A 16620-nucleotide genomic window follows, 5' to 3' on the forward strand; every position below is an offset into this window, starting at 1 on the left:
TCCCACTTTACTTTACAATAATATCCTACAAGCATCTCTGTGGATTTTCCCGCAGCGGGAAAAGTTGACCCTCTCGTTGATCTTAGCCATAAACTCCTCAAATACAGATGTAGTCCGGATGAGTACACAGAGGCTGTGACGTCATCCATGAGATCAGGACAGCTGTATCCCATCACGCACCACAAGTAGAACCATGACAAGCGCTGGTTCCCAGCCAAACTACGGTTGCTGAAGGAAGAGGGGTCTAGGCAGAAGGCGGGACTCTAAGAAACTCCAACAGCATTTCTCAAACAATGACTCGGTTTCTGTCTGGAGGGGCCTCCGGGGCGCTGAGGCCGGCGTGAAAAGGTTTGGGTTGATCCCTCTCCACCCAGACACAACCTGTTTGAACTCCTCCCCTGGACCTCACAGCACAAACACAGCTTCCCCTCCGCCCTGGACCCCCGCTGACATTGACTCCTAAGGCCACTTGTTGTGGGTACGTGGACATGCGGACCGTACCCCGTAGCCTGACGCGCGCCTCTCAAAAAATAATGTAACTACAGGTTGAGGGGTCAACAGCTGTGATTGGTCTGTTCGGCAGGGCTTGGTAGGGTTGAATTTCTCCTGACTCATTTCCTGGAGCGTGTGTGTGTGTGTGCGTGTGTGTGTGCGTGTGTGTGTGTGTGTGTGTGTGTGTGTGTGTGTGTGTGTGTGTGAGTCTGTGGTTCCTAATTACCATGGGGTGAAACCTGATCTGGTCTTTTTAACAAAGTAACATTAATGACAGAGTCCCATATCAATATCTATTGAAAAGCAGTTACCCTAACCCTCAATGCTCTGTCTCAAACATATCTTCACCATGTCATGTGATACTTCACTACATAACACACACATATGGCTGGGACCTACACAGATGAGCATTTAATATGTATATTCACATTATACACGCCACTGCTGACTATCGCTGTAGTCAGTTGTAGTACTACAGTAGTGTGTCAAGAATTTACACTGTGCCTCACTTCATCATCCAGTATGTAGTGTGTGTATATGTTCGTTGTTATCCTCGTCTGTTCTCTCTCCTGAGCCACACACAGTGACCCCAGTGTTGGGTTTTTGTTTTAGGGGCTGGGACTATCCAACGTCAGACTCACGAGTGGAATGTGCACTTCCCGCTCGCTTTAAAGCAACTTTACAAATCAGCCAGAGGAAGCACTGCAAAACACAGCTATTGCAGCAATGTCGTGCTCCCAGTCGTGAAGGAGAATGAAGTAAGAGGCTCTCTGTTGTCTCTGGGAGGAAACCGCTGCCGAACTAACTCCAACTCAGACAGGGATTATGAGCAGCCCCCCTTACAGTACCGCCAACAGGAGACTTCAGGAAGAGAATGTAAGCGAGTAAAGTGAGAGTTCAGTGTCTGATTTTTGTATGCGTGTTCAGAAATCTCAAGCAAATCATATACAAAGCTTCATTCACTGTCATCTTTCCAAGCATTCACAGCTAAGTACTGCATAGTAGGCTTACTAATGTGTGTCTAATGAGCTCATAACAGATATGCACTGTTGTAAAACTACCCAGGGTGACAGAAAGGACTGTACTTCAAACGTGTACTATGTGATTTTCTTGGTTGAGTGGGGGGTCGAGTTGGGCTGTTAGCACTGGTCAAAACAATCATACCCCAAATAACTGGTTGTAATATTATTATGTTATGGTACAGTTTAGCAACCAAGCATTAGCATCAGCCATTTGTCAGCGTAGCACATTGTAGTCATCTGGATCAATAATACATAATAATAAATCAGGTCTCGGCTGTATTACTGTGTTGCAAAGTGGCATGTAATCAATGAAGAAATGACTTTTGTTTTTTTAATTACAATTTTTGTACTGCTGTAATTTTTTGTGACATTGTATGATTTACATTTGGGATAATGGGTGTACACAACTCAACAAAACATATAACATAGGTAAAGTCGTTTTTTTTAAGACATGCAGAAATATGACAGATATCTTTAATATATAGTTTTGTGCATTTCGATTATATTTGTGCTGACATCCTGTGCTATGAAGGCATATAAGTTAACTCTGTCTGAATGATATGTAGTAAACTGTAGATAAGTCTGGCTCAACAGATGCTATCTGTCACCGCGGCCGGGGCTTATCTCTGCCCGGGACGGTGATGATTGGGTTGAAGAAATACAAACATACAGGTTTTTTTAATCCATGCTCCTTACGTAACACCTTGCATTTCAATTTGATTCCAGTTGTATTGCACCCAAAGGAAAGGATTCATTAAACTTTATAGTTAAGCTTCTTTCTCCATCCTGGGTTCCGAAGGGGGTCCAAGGAAACCCATTTCGGCCGCTTGTACCTTCTCAACACCGTACTCAGAAGGAAAAGTCTAAACAACACGTGGTTTTAGAGTGTGTTACGATAAACTATTTCTCAACTGAATCAGACATGGGGGGGGGGGGGGGGGGGGGGGGGGGGGGGGGGGGGTGCAGGGAGAGAGCTAGAGGTAGGCTTTTAATTTATGCTACATGTAAACTAAGCTAATCCCCCCGTGGCACAGCAGAGTAGTTAGCAGGGCTGTAGTACTCGAGTCCGGCCTTGGACTCAAGACCATTTTTCTATGGTCTCGGTCGATGCTACTATTTGGACTCGGACTTGTCTCGGTCTCGGTCTCTGGTCTTGCCAGATATGGCTTTAGCGCTTTTGATCTCAACCAAGTCCAGGTGTCTTTTATTGTGTTGACAGTAATATTAGAGAGAAAGTGAAACCCAAAATGATTGTCTTGATACTGTCAACATAAAACCTTTATTTCTGTCCTGGACTTGGTCTTGACTCGGACTCAAACCTTTTTGGACTCTGTCTTGTCTTGGACTTGACAAGTCCTGGTCTTGTCTTGGACTCGACAAGGTGGTCTTGACTACAGCCCTGGTAGTTAGACCTCCTATCTAACCCTCAGCAAGAACATGCATCAGTGTATGTCTAACAAATGGGAAACGCTTCATGAAAGTACCTCAAAGTTATACTTAACTACAGTACTTGACCAAATGTGCTTTCCATCGGTTTCCATGTATGATGTTCCAGATTACTGATGAGAATATTCCTATCAAAGTGCAGTTCTACAGTAAACATGTAGAGGTGTGTTCCACCTGTGTGAATTAGATGTCTACAGTGTGAAAGACCAATATCAATTGTCAATTTCTTCATTTACAGGCTCAGCTTCAGGCTCGCCTACATTTTCTCGTATAACCTGTTCCAGTTCTGTGGACACACATGGATACTGGCTAATACCATGGCCAGGTTTCTCACATTTGGTCAAGGTAAGGTTTATAAAAATAAAAAAATAAAAAAGATGCAATAACGTTCAAAATGGATCTGCATGTTAAGCTTTCTGAGGTCATTCTGAAAGAGCAGATCTTTAAATAATTGGTTTTAAATCAGAGCAGGAGCTCTATAAGAACATGTTAGAATGTTAAATTGGATTTTTGACTTTGCAGATGCCTTAGCAGACACATTTTACTCTGTTGGCTTTGTGATGAGTCTGTGCCAGCTGCTCTCCATCCTGGAGCTTTTCCATATCGCAGATGGGATTGAGAAAGCCAGACTCCTGCCTCGCTTCGTCCAAGTGTGTATCACACTCTTTAATAATCATGTTATAGAATTTCTAGTTCTTACCCATTTGACGCAGCGGGTGGATTGATGATCTGTTCTTCAGGTCATGGAGAAGAACCTCCTGCTGACCATGGTCATCATGCTGGAGGAGATCCAGAGTAAACCAGTGGTGTGTGCACAGTTCTTCTTGTGGAACATTCTGGACCTCCTACGGTACGCCTTTACAAGTTTCAGCCCCACTGACAATGGAGCCCAAGGGTAATGATGGAAGTCAGTTGGGGTGTCTGTCAAATAGTTTGGTCCAAAGCGAGAAATCTGGATAATTACCTGTAGGTAGTTTTCAGTGATATTTACGATTATTGTGGAATATTCCCAACATGGTCTTACAGTTTTACCTCAATCACTATGGCAGATTTATTGAAACAAACTTACAATCAACAACAACAACAAAAACTAAGTCCAATCCTCACACCACGTGGTACATTAAATTCAGCACATCGCTCTATGTGACCTGTAAAAGGTGAGGACTCATCTAAAAGAATTAACTCCGGTTTCAAATGTAAATAAATCATTGTCATCCAAACAAAAGGTTCCATTATCATTGCTTAGAACAAGACATGTTGTCAAATGACAGTGGACTCTAAAAGGGTGATGGTTACCCCACTATGTAACATCATCCTGTTACTAACCCTGTTTATTTAGGAAGCTAAATAGTATTAATGTCAGCCATAGCCCACGCTATACTTTCTCACTCAATGTACACAACAGCCAGGCTTCTATAAATTGAAGATAGACAGCAGCAGAATTTAGTGTTTCCTCTGTGTTGACATGATATGAGTATTGGCACGGATGGGGAATGTCTTACTATGATTAATGACAGATTCTGCTTACCTTCTGATCCAGTGCCATAATGACTTTGGTTAACATTCTGCCGTGTACTGTTTGGTGACAGGTACCCACACGAGCTGCTATGTGTCATGGATACCCCCTCCACCGCCATGCTGTGGACTCGCTACACACTCTGGATCCCCTTATACATCCTGTCAGTGGCCACTGAAGGTGACAAAATCCTTTATTAACTGCAGTTTTAATATCAAGTTGTGAGACAGTTTTACAGAAACACAAACCTTGTGACATCATTATCTTGTCGCTGGCCTATATGAGCTGTTGAGATGTGTCACACACTCAAACTGCTGTGTGAGGCAAGTAGTGCCAGCATACAGGAAACGGGTTGGCAAAGCTGAGCCGATGATAAAATGTCAGGAAGTGTGTGAGAGAGAGAGAACACACACACACAGACACAATGGTGGAAATATCTAGGTAAAGGTAATGACTAAATTGTAGAAATAAGTTGCTAAAAGTAACATACAGTGTATTAAAAGTGTACGTGTGTGTGTGTGTGTGTGTGTTCTGTTTCCTCCTCAGGTGTCACCATATACCAGGCCCTGCCTTATGTTGAGCCAACCACACCATCAGCACCAGCACACGTTGGCCTCCCCGTCATCCTGATGCTCTACCTGCCTGTTCTGGGACTGGGTAAGATGAGTTAGCCAGCATTAATAATAATAATAACTTATATATGGCGCTGCGCATGCACCCGAGTGCACTTTGGCAGATTATAATTTAATATTATTCACAAATTCACAACAGTTGAGAAAAAGGACAAGCATAACATAAAGCTGTATGCCAAGTGAAAAAAGTATATCCAACCACATAATACTTTAAATAATACACATTTACCATTATAAGCCTACAATATGAGACCCAAGAGTAGGCTACAATAAAAAGGTTTAGAAGGGTTCATTTTGAGGTCCGTAGTTTAGCCTACACTCGAGTGTAATATTGCCCCGTTTAATAAGCCCAAACTGAAGAAATCTTACACATATTAACACAAAACTTAACTTGTTGTAACTTAGACATTTGCTGAAATTATTATTGTATACTTTAACATGATTGTGGTACTGTTCAGTTCAAAATCATATAAAAAAACAATGTACAAAGACATAGCGGACCAGACGCAAGCTTTTATTTTGAAAAGTAGAAGCTCGGGGATGGCTCCATAGACAGTACAAGAAATGGACAATGTGATGCCGTTGTGTTGCGTAAATCAAAATGAATGGCAGTCAATGGGATGCAAGGTCGGTGTCTCCACGTACCTACGTACAAACACACAGCGTCAATTTAACGCAGAACCATAAATCAAGCTGTAGAGTCTTGCTTGTTGCACTCAGGTTGCCAGGTTTGGTACCATCATGTGACTATCTGCCTGTGCAGAGAATGAACCCTGTGCTCAAACACTGAATCTGGCAACCAGAGCTACAAGAAATAATTCCTAAACATCTAAAACCACAACGTGATGTGTTTAGCCAAGCTGGGGACGTGGCATCGTGGCGTCGCCGTGGTTGCAGCTGTCTATGCAATGAATACAAAATTACCAACATGGCATCATGACTTTTGCGGAAAGATACACGAGAAGAAAGCGACTGTTGAGTTTAGGAAACGTAACGGGCGGGGTTAGGGTTAGGGTTAGGGTAGAGTTTAACACTACTTTAACTTAGTAGAGTTTTAACATCCTAACCGTACAGGTTGTCCATGTTGCCTCATACGTTCAGAGACATCCCTGCATCCAGCACGCAGAGGCTGGACAGACGCAGTCTCTTGGTGTTTAAGCTCCAGCCGTGTTTTTGGGAAGAACCTCTGTTTGTATCGCCATGGTAACCGTCTGTCATGGCTCCTCTGGGCTACCATCCGTATGCTCGGGTCCACACAGCTTTCTTCTTGAACTCAGCGGAGGACTTGAGGGCCAACAGGGCCGCTGAAACAACACCATCATATTAAATCACTCCAGTTTATGATCAAATAATCAAAATTTATGTGTGTGTGTGTGTACTGCTGGGGTCCCAACGACTTGTATTGTGTCGATTTCGGGGCAATCTGGCCAGATGGTGGCGTGAATGAACTTTATGTTTTGGCCTGGAGTCTGGGGGGGTCAAGACTGATCTATCCGTATAGGCCACGCCCATTTGTGTAAAGATCAAGTTTTCCTCCATTATCACCAAGTTTTGTACGGCACATCTTCGGACCAGGCTATAAAACATGACTTTCTTGGATTTGTGATGTTCCGTTCAGTTAACGCAACACGCTTGATATCAATAAACTGAATACTGTGACTGAACAAGCGAACATCGCTGTGTGCAGCAACAGGGGCGGGGCTTCAGGGCTTCAGGGCTTCAGGGCTTCAGGGCTTCAGGGCCTCAGGGCTCTGAAGACACAAGCATGTTCTACCTTTGCTACATGGCAGCGGGCGGTCAATAAACCGTGGGTCCCAGGATTTAGCTAGGGCGAACCATAAGGATGGAGTCTACGAACAAACAGGTGATGAACTGGCTGCACACAGTCCCGCTCTGCAGGAAGGAACATAGCAACGCGGCTCTAATCACTGATCCGAATGTACTGAAAAATGTCTGAATGTGTCCAACAATCTCCTGTATATCTTAAAGTATTTTGATTAAATCCAGGTATCCCCCTTTTCTTCTCACAACACCGCCGTGTTTCTCATTAACAATGAGATTTAATGAAATGAAAGGAACAGGATGCGCTTTAACTGCAGACTGTCAGCTTTAATTTGAGGGTATTTACATCCGAATCAGGTGAACCAAAAAGTAATGGGATAGATTAACAATCATAAATCAAACTTTCACTTTTTAATAATACTTAGTTGCAGTTAATTACAGCGTAGACATCACCAGACGCTGGGTTTCATCCCTGCTGGGGCATTTTCCCTTCAGTTTTGTCTTCAGCAAGTGAAATGCATGCTCAATCGGATTCAGGTCAGGTGATTGACTTGGCAAATTGCAGAACTTTCCACTTCTTTTCCCTTAAAAAAGTCTTTGGTTGCTTTCGCAGTAGGCTTCGGGTCATTGTCCATCTGGTCTTTTGGTGTTGCTGAGCTCCCCGGTGCCTTCTTTCTTTTTAAGAATGTTCCAAACAGTTGATTTGATCACACCACACATGGGTTTGTTTTGATTTTTCAGCCTAATGATGGCTTGTTTCACTGATAGTGACAGCACTCTGGATCTCATATTGAGAGTTGACAGCAACAGATTCCAAACGCAAATAGCACATTTGAAATAAAGTCTAGACCTTTTATCTGCTCCTTGTTAATGGAATAATGAGGGAATACAGTAACACACACCTGGCCATGGAACAGCTGAGCAGCCAATTGTCCCATCACTTTTGGCCCCTTAAAAAATGGGAGGCCCATATACAAACCGTTGTAATTCCTACACCGTTCACCTGATTTGGATGTACATACCGTCAAATTAAAGCTGAAAGTCTTCAGTTAAAGCACATCTTTTCATTACATTTGTTGCATTACAAATTCATTGTGGTGGTGTATAGAGCCAAAAAGATTAGAATTGTGTCGATGTCCCAATATTTATGGACCCGATTGTATGCAAAACTTTCAGCCTGAGTGTGACTCAAACAGGCGAGTCACAGCTGTCATTAAGGGGGACATCAGCTACAGATACCACAACTGTTTTTGTAGCAGGCTGTATTTTCTGGCAGTGTACTAGTGATGTGAATGCAAAAACAGTCTGTGTGTGTTAGACTTTGCCAGAGCAGGTTTCTGCTAGCTTCTGCCAATACTGATGTTTTTTGTGCTTCTTATTATGTTGCAATTCCACACAAAAAAAAATCAGCATCATTGTTTCCTCCCTGTGGACTCTTCTTCAAACAGCTGTCCATTACATTCAGGTTCATTCTGTGTCATTTAAACAGTTGATCTTGTCTGAATGTGTGTGTGTGTGTGTGTGTCAACATTTCTGTGGCTCAACTTTTCATTTTAATACTGTGTTTTACCTCTGGCTGTGCTGATGGTTGCGGCCGACAGATTCTCTTCAGGACCCTCTGTGATGCTGAAGAGCCAGTCTATGAACTGTCACACACACACACACACACACACACACACACACACACACACACACACACACACACACACACACACACACACACACACACACACACACACACACACACACACACACACACACACACACACACACACACACACACAGTCACCATCTTGTCAAGCCATAGCCTCAGTGTATTTAAATTTATATTCTGTGCTGTGTGACTGATTTTGCTGCTGTAACACTATAATTTCCAATTTTATTGGAATCAATATTTATCTATCTATCCATCTATCTATCTATCTATCCATCTCTAAATGAGATCCACCCACCTTGTGTGTCTGGCTGCTCCAGGGCTCTTTGTCCAGCAGCTGAGCCAGGCTGTGGGACATTCCCAGCATGCACTGTGGCAGGGCCTGGTCGGTGAATGACTCCTCACCATACAGACCGTGTTGCATAATCTGGGGCTTGGAGCCGGGTTGCCATGGGAACCACTTGTCCCTTATGCCAAGGAGGCGGGGCATGAAGTGGTCACCCCAGGAAACTACGGCAGCAGCAAAAACCTGAAACAGGAAGTCTGTGGCCTGCAGAAAAAGAAAGGAAATCTATGTTGAGCTTAAGTCAGGATATAAAATACAAGGTGAAGAACGTTTCCAGAATTTCCAAGGACATTTCCCAGGACATGCTGCGGACATTTGTAGCAGAAACACTCCAGGGTGTTCAAAGAGTTTCAGACACAAAAATAAAACACAATTTGGGAGCTTAAAACAACTTTAGGACCGATTTTTAAGCAACCTGATTCAATTTAGCAACCAACATATCTATCTAATATAGTATAAAATACTATTTCAGTACAGTACTAAATTATATATACTATAATTTTGAAAGTCTGCTACTGTAGCTCTAAAATGATGATTCTCCTGAGCAGTGTTGGGACAAACTGTTGGGGGTTTGGTGCCTTGCCAAGAGCACTGTGGCAGTGCCCATGCGGTGAACCCCACTCACTACAGACTGAGCTACCGCCACCCAAACCTCAAAAATTAAACAACTACTTTATTTTTTTTACACCGCAAAACATTTCAGCACCAGAGAAAACTAATTGTGAGTTAAAGAGTAACGTTAGGGGGTTGTCAATGTAGTGTACCGCCAAAAAAGAAGAGAAGGCCTTTGATAGGGTTGAGTAGACTCTATCCTTGACGCTATAGCTACATCTGGTTATGGAAACAATTGAGCCCTTTAATATTACAAGAGGTTGCCCCCAGCGTTCACCTCTACCACCACTAAAGTTCATTCGAACGTATTTATGTTTTTTAACATTAATATGAGTTCCCCCCAGCCTGCCTATGTCCCCCCAGTGGCTAGAAATGGTGTAAACCCTGTAAGCCCAAGGTATCCTGCTCTGCCTTTGGGAAAATGAAAACTCAGATGGGCCGATCTGGAATCTTGCTCCTTATGAGGTCATAAGGGGCAATATTACCTCCTCCTTCTCTGCTTTGACAAACCCTAACCCCCACCCATGTCATGGCACCTTTAAAACAATTAAACCCATCCATACCAGCACTGTTACATCAAATTGGCCTGTTTGGTAGTAGCTACATATAAACAAGTAAATCACCCCTAACGCTGCTTAACGAAAAATAAAAGATAATATACGGCCCAATCCTTCTTAACTTTCAATATCTTTTCTTATTTTTCATATTTGCATTAAAATAACACTTCCTTTAGAAACTAGAGCACCTATTAACTATGAAGTAATAATAAACTAAGTACATTGAAATACAGAAGGGTGGATGCCCTTACCTTTATCTATGGTATGGAGAGTATATATATTAAAATGAATATATTGCCTTCTGGAGATGCTCCGTCATGGGTGGACATGGAGTCATAACTCTTAACTCTGAATAATAAAAGATTTGCAGCAAGAGCTAAGGTCTGATTAACTATACTTCTTTACCAGCATTCATTAAAACTAGAATATAATAACATTATGGTCATAGTTCATGTGACTGCTAGTGTTCCCACCTACCAGTTTTTATCATACGTGATAAAAGCTACGTAAATAAGCAGGAATTGTCCTTTGACAAAAGATGACACCCTTTGAATTTTCCCCAGACCATTCGATGTTAAGTTACTTTTGAAAGCATGGACAACCCGTTATGTCAGTGGAGTGGAGCTGTATGCCCACCCTCTCCCCTACATGCAGCCCCCTGACCGCTGGCCCAGAAACATACCAGTTTGGTGTCTCCACATGTGACCGGGGTTGCACCATACGCAACATTTCGGATGTGTCCCATCAGCTCCAGGAGCCACTCCATTCGTTTCAAAACGCCTAGAACACAGAACATGTTGACTCACTCAGAAGTGGACATTAACATACTATGGAACTATGACAAACATGTCCCGCATGCAGAAAAAAATAGCATACTATGTGTTGTCTATCAAAATCAGAATTTTAAATTTGCAACCTTAGTGCCACCTAGCGGTTGCATCACAAAGAGACCTTGTGTAAACTTACCAATAGCATTTATTTGAAACTTTAAAGGTTTTTGTCTTTGAGTGACCACTTTTCCTACATGACGTGAATGCAGCAAGAGAAGCTCTTCAGCTCCAAACGTGAACTTGTTTCTGGCCTCACCTGTGTTGGGATTGGTGGCCAGGCGACACTGGTAAAAAGTCTGCAGGAGGAGCCAGCCGACTCTGTGGCTCGGCCAACCACGGAGCACCCCCGCGATGACATCATTGAGGCCCAGCAGGGGAACTCTGCCTTGGGAGGTCAGGTAAGCCAGGACGAAGCAGGTCTTCTCCATGTGAGCCTGAACAGCATTAGGGACAGCAGACATGAGACTGATATCCATCTTCTCTGAACGAATAATCAATACAATATTTTCCAAAGCAAATCAAAGCAACGTTTTTTGGTAAGGATTATGTTATCTATTTCTATCAATATCAGAAATCAGTCAGAAAGCACTGCAGGTGGCAACTCTAGCATGGAACCAACCAGAGAAAGGGCTCCGTAGCATAAGACATGAATGCTTAGCACTTATTGGCTCTTTGTCACATCATACTGTACCTCTGTGACTTGTGTGATTCGCTCAATCTCTGCATCCGACATCTCAGACAGACACTTGGCGATTCCCACATACAAATCCACTTCATTATCCTAACAGAAAGGAATTAATCATCAGCAGAAGAAACAGAAGGAATGTTGGTGAATCGTCTGATGCAATTACAGCTGACTCAGTACTAGTTTGTTAAACAGATGTTGAAAGGTTTAAAATGGTAACTGGAGATGTGTGAAAGAGTTGCAGTTTGAAGTTGAAGCACTGAAAGTATTTGAAGTGTCTGTGGAGGTGTAGGAGCTAAAAGCAGTTTCAAGTTGGTATTTTAACTTAAGCTTATAGTTAGGGATGGCTCAGGAAAGTCCTGAACTCTCTTCCTCCTTCTCTCCATCTGTGTGCAACCTCATTCCATTAATGCATGTTACTAACTCCACTTCTTCCCTTTCCCAGAGTCTGGTGCTCTCTCGCCCCCAGAGTCTTGCCCTCTGCTCTCTCCTCCTATCGCTTCCTCCAGATGTGTCTGGCTCTGGATCTGTGGTTGGAGTCAGCTGCTGCCTCCATGTGCCTGCTCAACACCCTCTGCTGCGATTCTCCAAGTCTTTCTCTCTATCTCGCTCTCTTTCTCTCACCCCCAACCGGTCGAGGCAGATAACTGCCCTCCGTGAGCCATGGTTCTGCTCGAGGTTTCTGCCTCTTAAAAGGAAGTTTTTCCTTGCCTTTGTCGCCTAGTGCTTGCTCTTGGTGGGAACTGTTGGGTTTCTGTAAGTAACATCACAGAGTACGATCTAGACCTGTTCTTTATGGAAAGCGCAAAGAGATAACTGTTGTTGTCTGTTGTTTAGCGCTATATAAATAAAATTGAATTGAATAATACTGTATCTGAAGTCTCTTTTACATAGACCTTAGTGGTCCCTAATACTGTATCTGAAGTGTATTTTATATAGACCTTAGTGGTCCCCTAATACTGTATCTGAAGTCTCTTTATATAGACCTTAGTGGTCCCCTAATACTGTATCTGAAGTCTCTTTTATATAGACCTTGGTGGTCCCCTAATACTGTATCTGAAGTCTCTTTTATACAGACCAGGTCTCATAAAGAGAATTGTTCTTGCCATGGGACCTTTAAATTGTCAAATGAAGAGCAAAGGCAGCTGTAATTAGTCAGTTAACGTGTGGTGTCAGTTAGTGTGTAGAGGCCGGTAGCAGCTGAACAGTCAGTCGAGGCGTAGGAGATGAAAATAGGTGAAGCTGAAGTGCCAGATAGTTAAAGCTTGAGCTCCGTAAGAAGCTGAAGTGATAGTTGTAGTGTATGGGATCAAAGTAGTTGAAATGTCAGTTGAAGGGGAAGTACCAGACGAAGGGGAAGTGTGAGCATTGGAAGTAGTTAAAGTGTCAGTTGGTATGTTAACAGTGACAGCACCTGAAATGTCAGCTGAAGGAAACAAACTGTAGAAATTAGAAAGGTATTTGAAGAGCAAAGCTGATGGGTCATTTACTGTGTAGAGCCGGGAGCAGGCACTTTTCAGATGAGATTTGACTTTTTTGTCATTGTGCACTGTACAAGTACAAAAACAACAAAATTCGTCCAACCAGACGTGCAAAAAGAACAGAAAAGTGCAATGTGATATTCAAGTATAGACAGATGGTGCATAGACAGCAGCAGTACAGGAAATATATTGCTGTGTTGTAAGAGTAGTAGTAGCAGAAGTTAGCCCACTGTAAAGAGCTGAAGTGTCAGCTGATATGTAGATATAGATATAGAGTAACACTAGCTCAAATGTCAGTTGAATAATGGAGATGAATTGAAGTGTGCTGTAGTTTCTAGATGAGTGTGTCATTTCAGCATTGTACCTGGATGTGATTGGGCATCAGGGAGAAGATCTTCTCCGAGCTGGAGCAGAGGATGGTCCAGCAACTGTTGGGGGGGTTTGGGAGAGCCATGGCCTGAGCCAAGCCCTGCAGCAGGGAGCGGCACAGGGACAGACGCTGGGGGCGAAGCTCCTCCTGGAAGTGCTGCAGGCCCAGACTCTCCATGTAGACCTGCAGCTTGTCCTCGGCAACGTGCTTCATCCACAGGCCGAGGTTCTCATACAGCTGAGACCGAGTCTGGGACTTGATCACAAACACAAACTCTCCAAAGTCACCGCTCTGTTTTACAAGCAGGGCTAGGTATTACACCTCAATTGCTTTGGTGCCGACTAATATCTGTAACACTACGTATACTGATGGCTGCTTGTGTTTGAACATGGAACTAGATGCGAAGGAGGATTTTCAAAAGCAATGTATGTAAGTTATAATATATATGTAAAATACCACTATCAATTCAAGTTGGGATCTATTCATATCTATAAATTGTTTGACGTTTGCTCAAACTGGTTGGCATTTTTGAACACCATCAATTATTCACAAAACCAAATCCTGCTATCTGTAGATCGTGAAACATTTGCCATGATCTACAGATATGAGACTAATTTCCCTCCATAAAGTTTGCTCACTTTGGCAAAGTAATGTCACTGTGGCTCAGCTGAACAGAAACATTTGAAATTACAGAAACTGAAAAAAAGAAGTCAATAAAGCACCAGTGTCTGTGTCGAGCCCCCCCCCTAATAAAAAAGCTCTTTTGATCTAGATAGAGCACAAGGGTCCAGAATCTTTCAGTCAATATGGCACGTTTGCAGCGGTGATAAAAGAATTGTGATTAAATATGTACTAAAAGGTACATTTTACAGCTGAAATCAGTCAATGTTCTCAAAAGGGACTTACACTGAGACTGTGCACCAGGGGGGCTGAGAGCCAGGAGCCCAGGAAGAGACCGGCGCTCTGAGAAGACTGAGCCTGACACGCTGCCAGCACCACACACTGATGCTGCACATCCTCTCCTGTGGGACAGAAAGAAGATGCTGAGTGTGGTGCGTTGATTCTGTTAGCCCTACGCTACAAACAGACGAAGGTGAAAGCTCTCACCGAAGCCGAGCCTCATCAGAGGAGACAGCACGGCGCTCCAGTTGATGGGCGGGTACTGGAAACTGGCTCCAACTGAGGCCAGGGGAGTCAGAGCAGTCCTAACTACAGCTGGATGGGCAAACTCTGGACCTGGGTCCACAGGAAACACAGGACAGTACCAAAAGTAAGAGTGCAATATGCATGTGCAGGCCATTTGTATACATATACTGTATTGTGGTATGTTGCTGAAAGGAACGTTATTAGATGTGTCAACAAACCTTTTTTTCCAGCCTCTGTGAGGAAGTCAATGATGGATCTGATGAGACTTTTCTCTGAGAGGTAACTGAAGTCCTGAGGAACTGAGAAGACGACGAGAGGACACTGAGCAACCAACAGTTCCTATAATCACTACAGTCAATCAAGATAACATGGAGGTTCCCCGGGACCGTTTCCCCCATCCGCTGCCGGCCTACCTGCTGTGTGGCTGTGACTGGTGGACATATGGGCCAGATGCAGATGACCGACCAAACAAGCACTGTTGGACTGCAGACCTATGGCTCCGGAGAGTGATATGATCTGCACACGAGAGCCAAAACACACATATAGTTCAATCGCCTCAAATGTGCTCTGCAAATATAAATCAGCGATACATTCCAAGCAGGACTATGTCATGGAAACCTGGCCAGTGAATAATGGAAACTGGTGGTCATGTTAACAGTCCAATCATTTTCAAATAACAGTGACAATGCAACACTACAGGTGACAAAGAAGACATGTAGGGCCTGACATTACCTGAGACATCTTGTAGTATTTAGTAAGAGGGTCACATTTTCACCAATGGAAAACTACAAAGAATAATACCTGCGTGATGGCTCGAATGACCTCGTTCAGCCGGCTCTGCTGCTGGGAGGAGAGCTCCAGCTCTCTGCTTTGCTGTAGCACAGGACAACACACTCGGTGACTCTTACAGGAAACATTTGTGGCCTCATTAGAGAAAAAGACATTTCTTCTGACTTCTCTGAGCTAAGTTTATCAACATATTTGTGTGCAGCAGTGCCCCCTTTTGGCAAACCAGCAGCAGGAGCTTTGTCCCTAAGTACTGTAAATATTACTAAAAAATGTTAAAAAGTTATTGTTTATATTATTAAGTTATTATTGGAGTTTTCTAATGTCAAATCACTAAATTGATAGTTAGCATGGCTATTAGTTTTGACTCAGACGTTGTGGGTTCGCACTTTACTTTGTATCTGTATGGGTGTCATCTCATTTCTGTTTGTCTTTTGCTCTTTGTTACAGTTTTGCAGTTTAAAAAAGTAAATTATTAATTATGCCTTGTGTTTTTTGGAGAACTTTACACTGTTAGCTCACTGTTGAGCTTTGAAGAAGCAACTCACTGCAAGGACATTGCTGCTCAATGAATTGGCACCTCTCATTAAGAGCAGACACTCTTGCAGCGTGTCTCAGTAATCCACTCATGTGCCCAGGATGTCTCAAAGGTGTTTGGTGTTTTTTGCACGTCTCCTTCCAGGTAGCACGGCAATGGTTTTGTTTAGGGTTAGGGTTAGCTGTCTCGACGTTGGAGGCAAAAAAAAAAACATCGAGCTGTCTGAAAAATATGTTGATTTAGACTAAATGAGTAGGAAAAGCCCCGATAGCCCAAAGGGGAAGGCACATCACTGAAACTTACTTACACACTTTGCTGCATGGCTTACCACTCTCTCCCCATGTTTTGTGTCTATCCGTACACTATCAACTATAAGCAAAACTGCAATAGTTGTGCTAAATTCTCTCAGCCCCTGTAGCTCGTTCACTGGTCAAAAGCCCCGGCTCCCATTATGCACTGGCTGCCTCACCAAGCCCAGTCACACTGACAGAGAAAACACGTGATCCCAGCAGACCAGAGTGGATTCATTACCTGGATGAGGTAACTCTCAGATCCTACTAGAGCTACCAGGCCGTTGACGGCCGCCAGCCGCTGCATAGTGGGACAACCCTGAAACACAAAGACAACGCCTCTACTGAACATGCAACAGTTGGGATGGGTACCATGCCAATTAAAGCTTGAACATCATTATATATCATCAATCTATGTCATACAGTAAGTAACAG

General features: G+C 43.3%; 2 protein-coding genes across 4 annotated transcripts in view; one reads left to right on the top strand and one right to left on the bottom strand.

The window, feature by feature from the left end:
- The first annotated feature begins 1121 nt into the window (after nt 1-1121).
- hacd4 (3-hydroxyacyl-CoA dehydratase 4) lies at nt 1122-5147 on the top strand. The gene is made up of 6 exons (XM_034856326.1): nt 1122-1368; nt 3199-3305; nt 3483-3610; nt 3701-3810; nt 4550-4656; nt 5023-5147. Coding segments are annotated over exons 1-6 (579 nt in total). The 5' UTR covers nt 1122-1366.
- A 1164-nt stretch (nt 5148-6311) lies between these two features.
- The window catches only part of focad (focadhesin), a 35106-nt gene continuing 24797 nt past the window's right edge, over nt 6312-16620 (bottom strand). For all 3 annotated transcript variants that reach the window (XM_034901412.1, XM_034901411.1, XM_034901413.1), the window contains 13 exons: nt 16427-16504; nt 15373-15444; nt 14985-15087; nt 14790-14870; nt 14533-14661; nt 14332-14447; nt 13420-13680; nt 11581-11670; nt 11146-11323; nt 10742-10839; nt 8843-9094; nt 8461-8536; nt 6312-6412 (listed from right to left, as the gene is read on the bottom strand). In XM_034901412.1, coding sequence (XP_034757303.1) covers nt 6339-6412; nt 8461-8536; nt 8843-9094; nt 10742-10839; nt 11146-11323; nt 11581-11670; nt 13420-13680; nt 14332-14447; nt 14533-14661; nt 14790-14870; nt 14985-15087; nt 15373-15444; nt 16427-16504 — 1608 coding nt within the window. In that variant the 3' untranslated portion in view covers nt 6312-6338. The remainder of the gene's footprint in view (nt 6413-8460; nt 8537-8842; nt 9095-10741; nt 10840-11145; nt 11324-11580; nt 11671-13419; nt 13681-14331; nt 14448-14532; nt 14662-14789; nt 14871-14984; nt 15088-15372; nt 15445-16426; nt 16505-16620) is intronic.

Source organism: Etheostoma cragini, chromosome 19, assembly GCF_013103735.1.
Source record: "Etheostoma cragini isolate CJK2018 chromosome 19, CSU_Ecrag_1.0, whole genome shotgun sequence".
NCBI classification, from domain to species: domain Eukaryota; kingdom Metazoa; phylum Chordata; class Actinopteri; order Perciformes; family Percidae; genus Etheostoma; species Etheostoma cragini.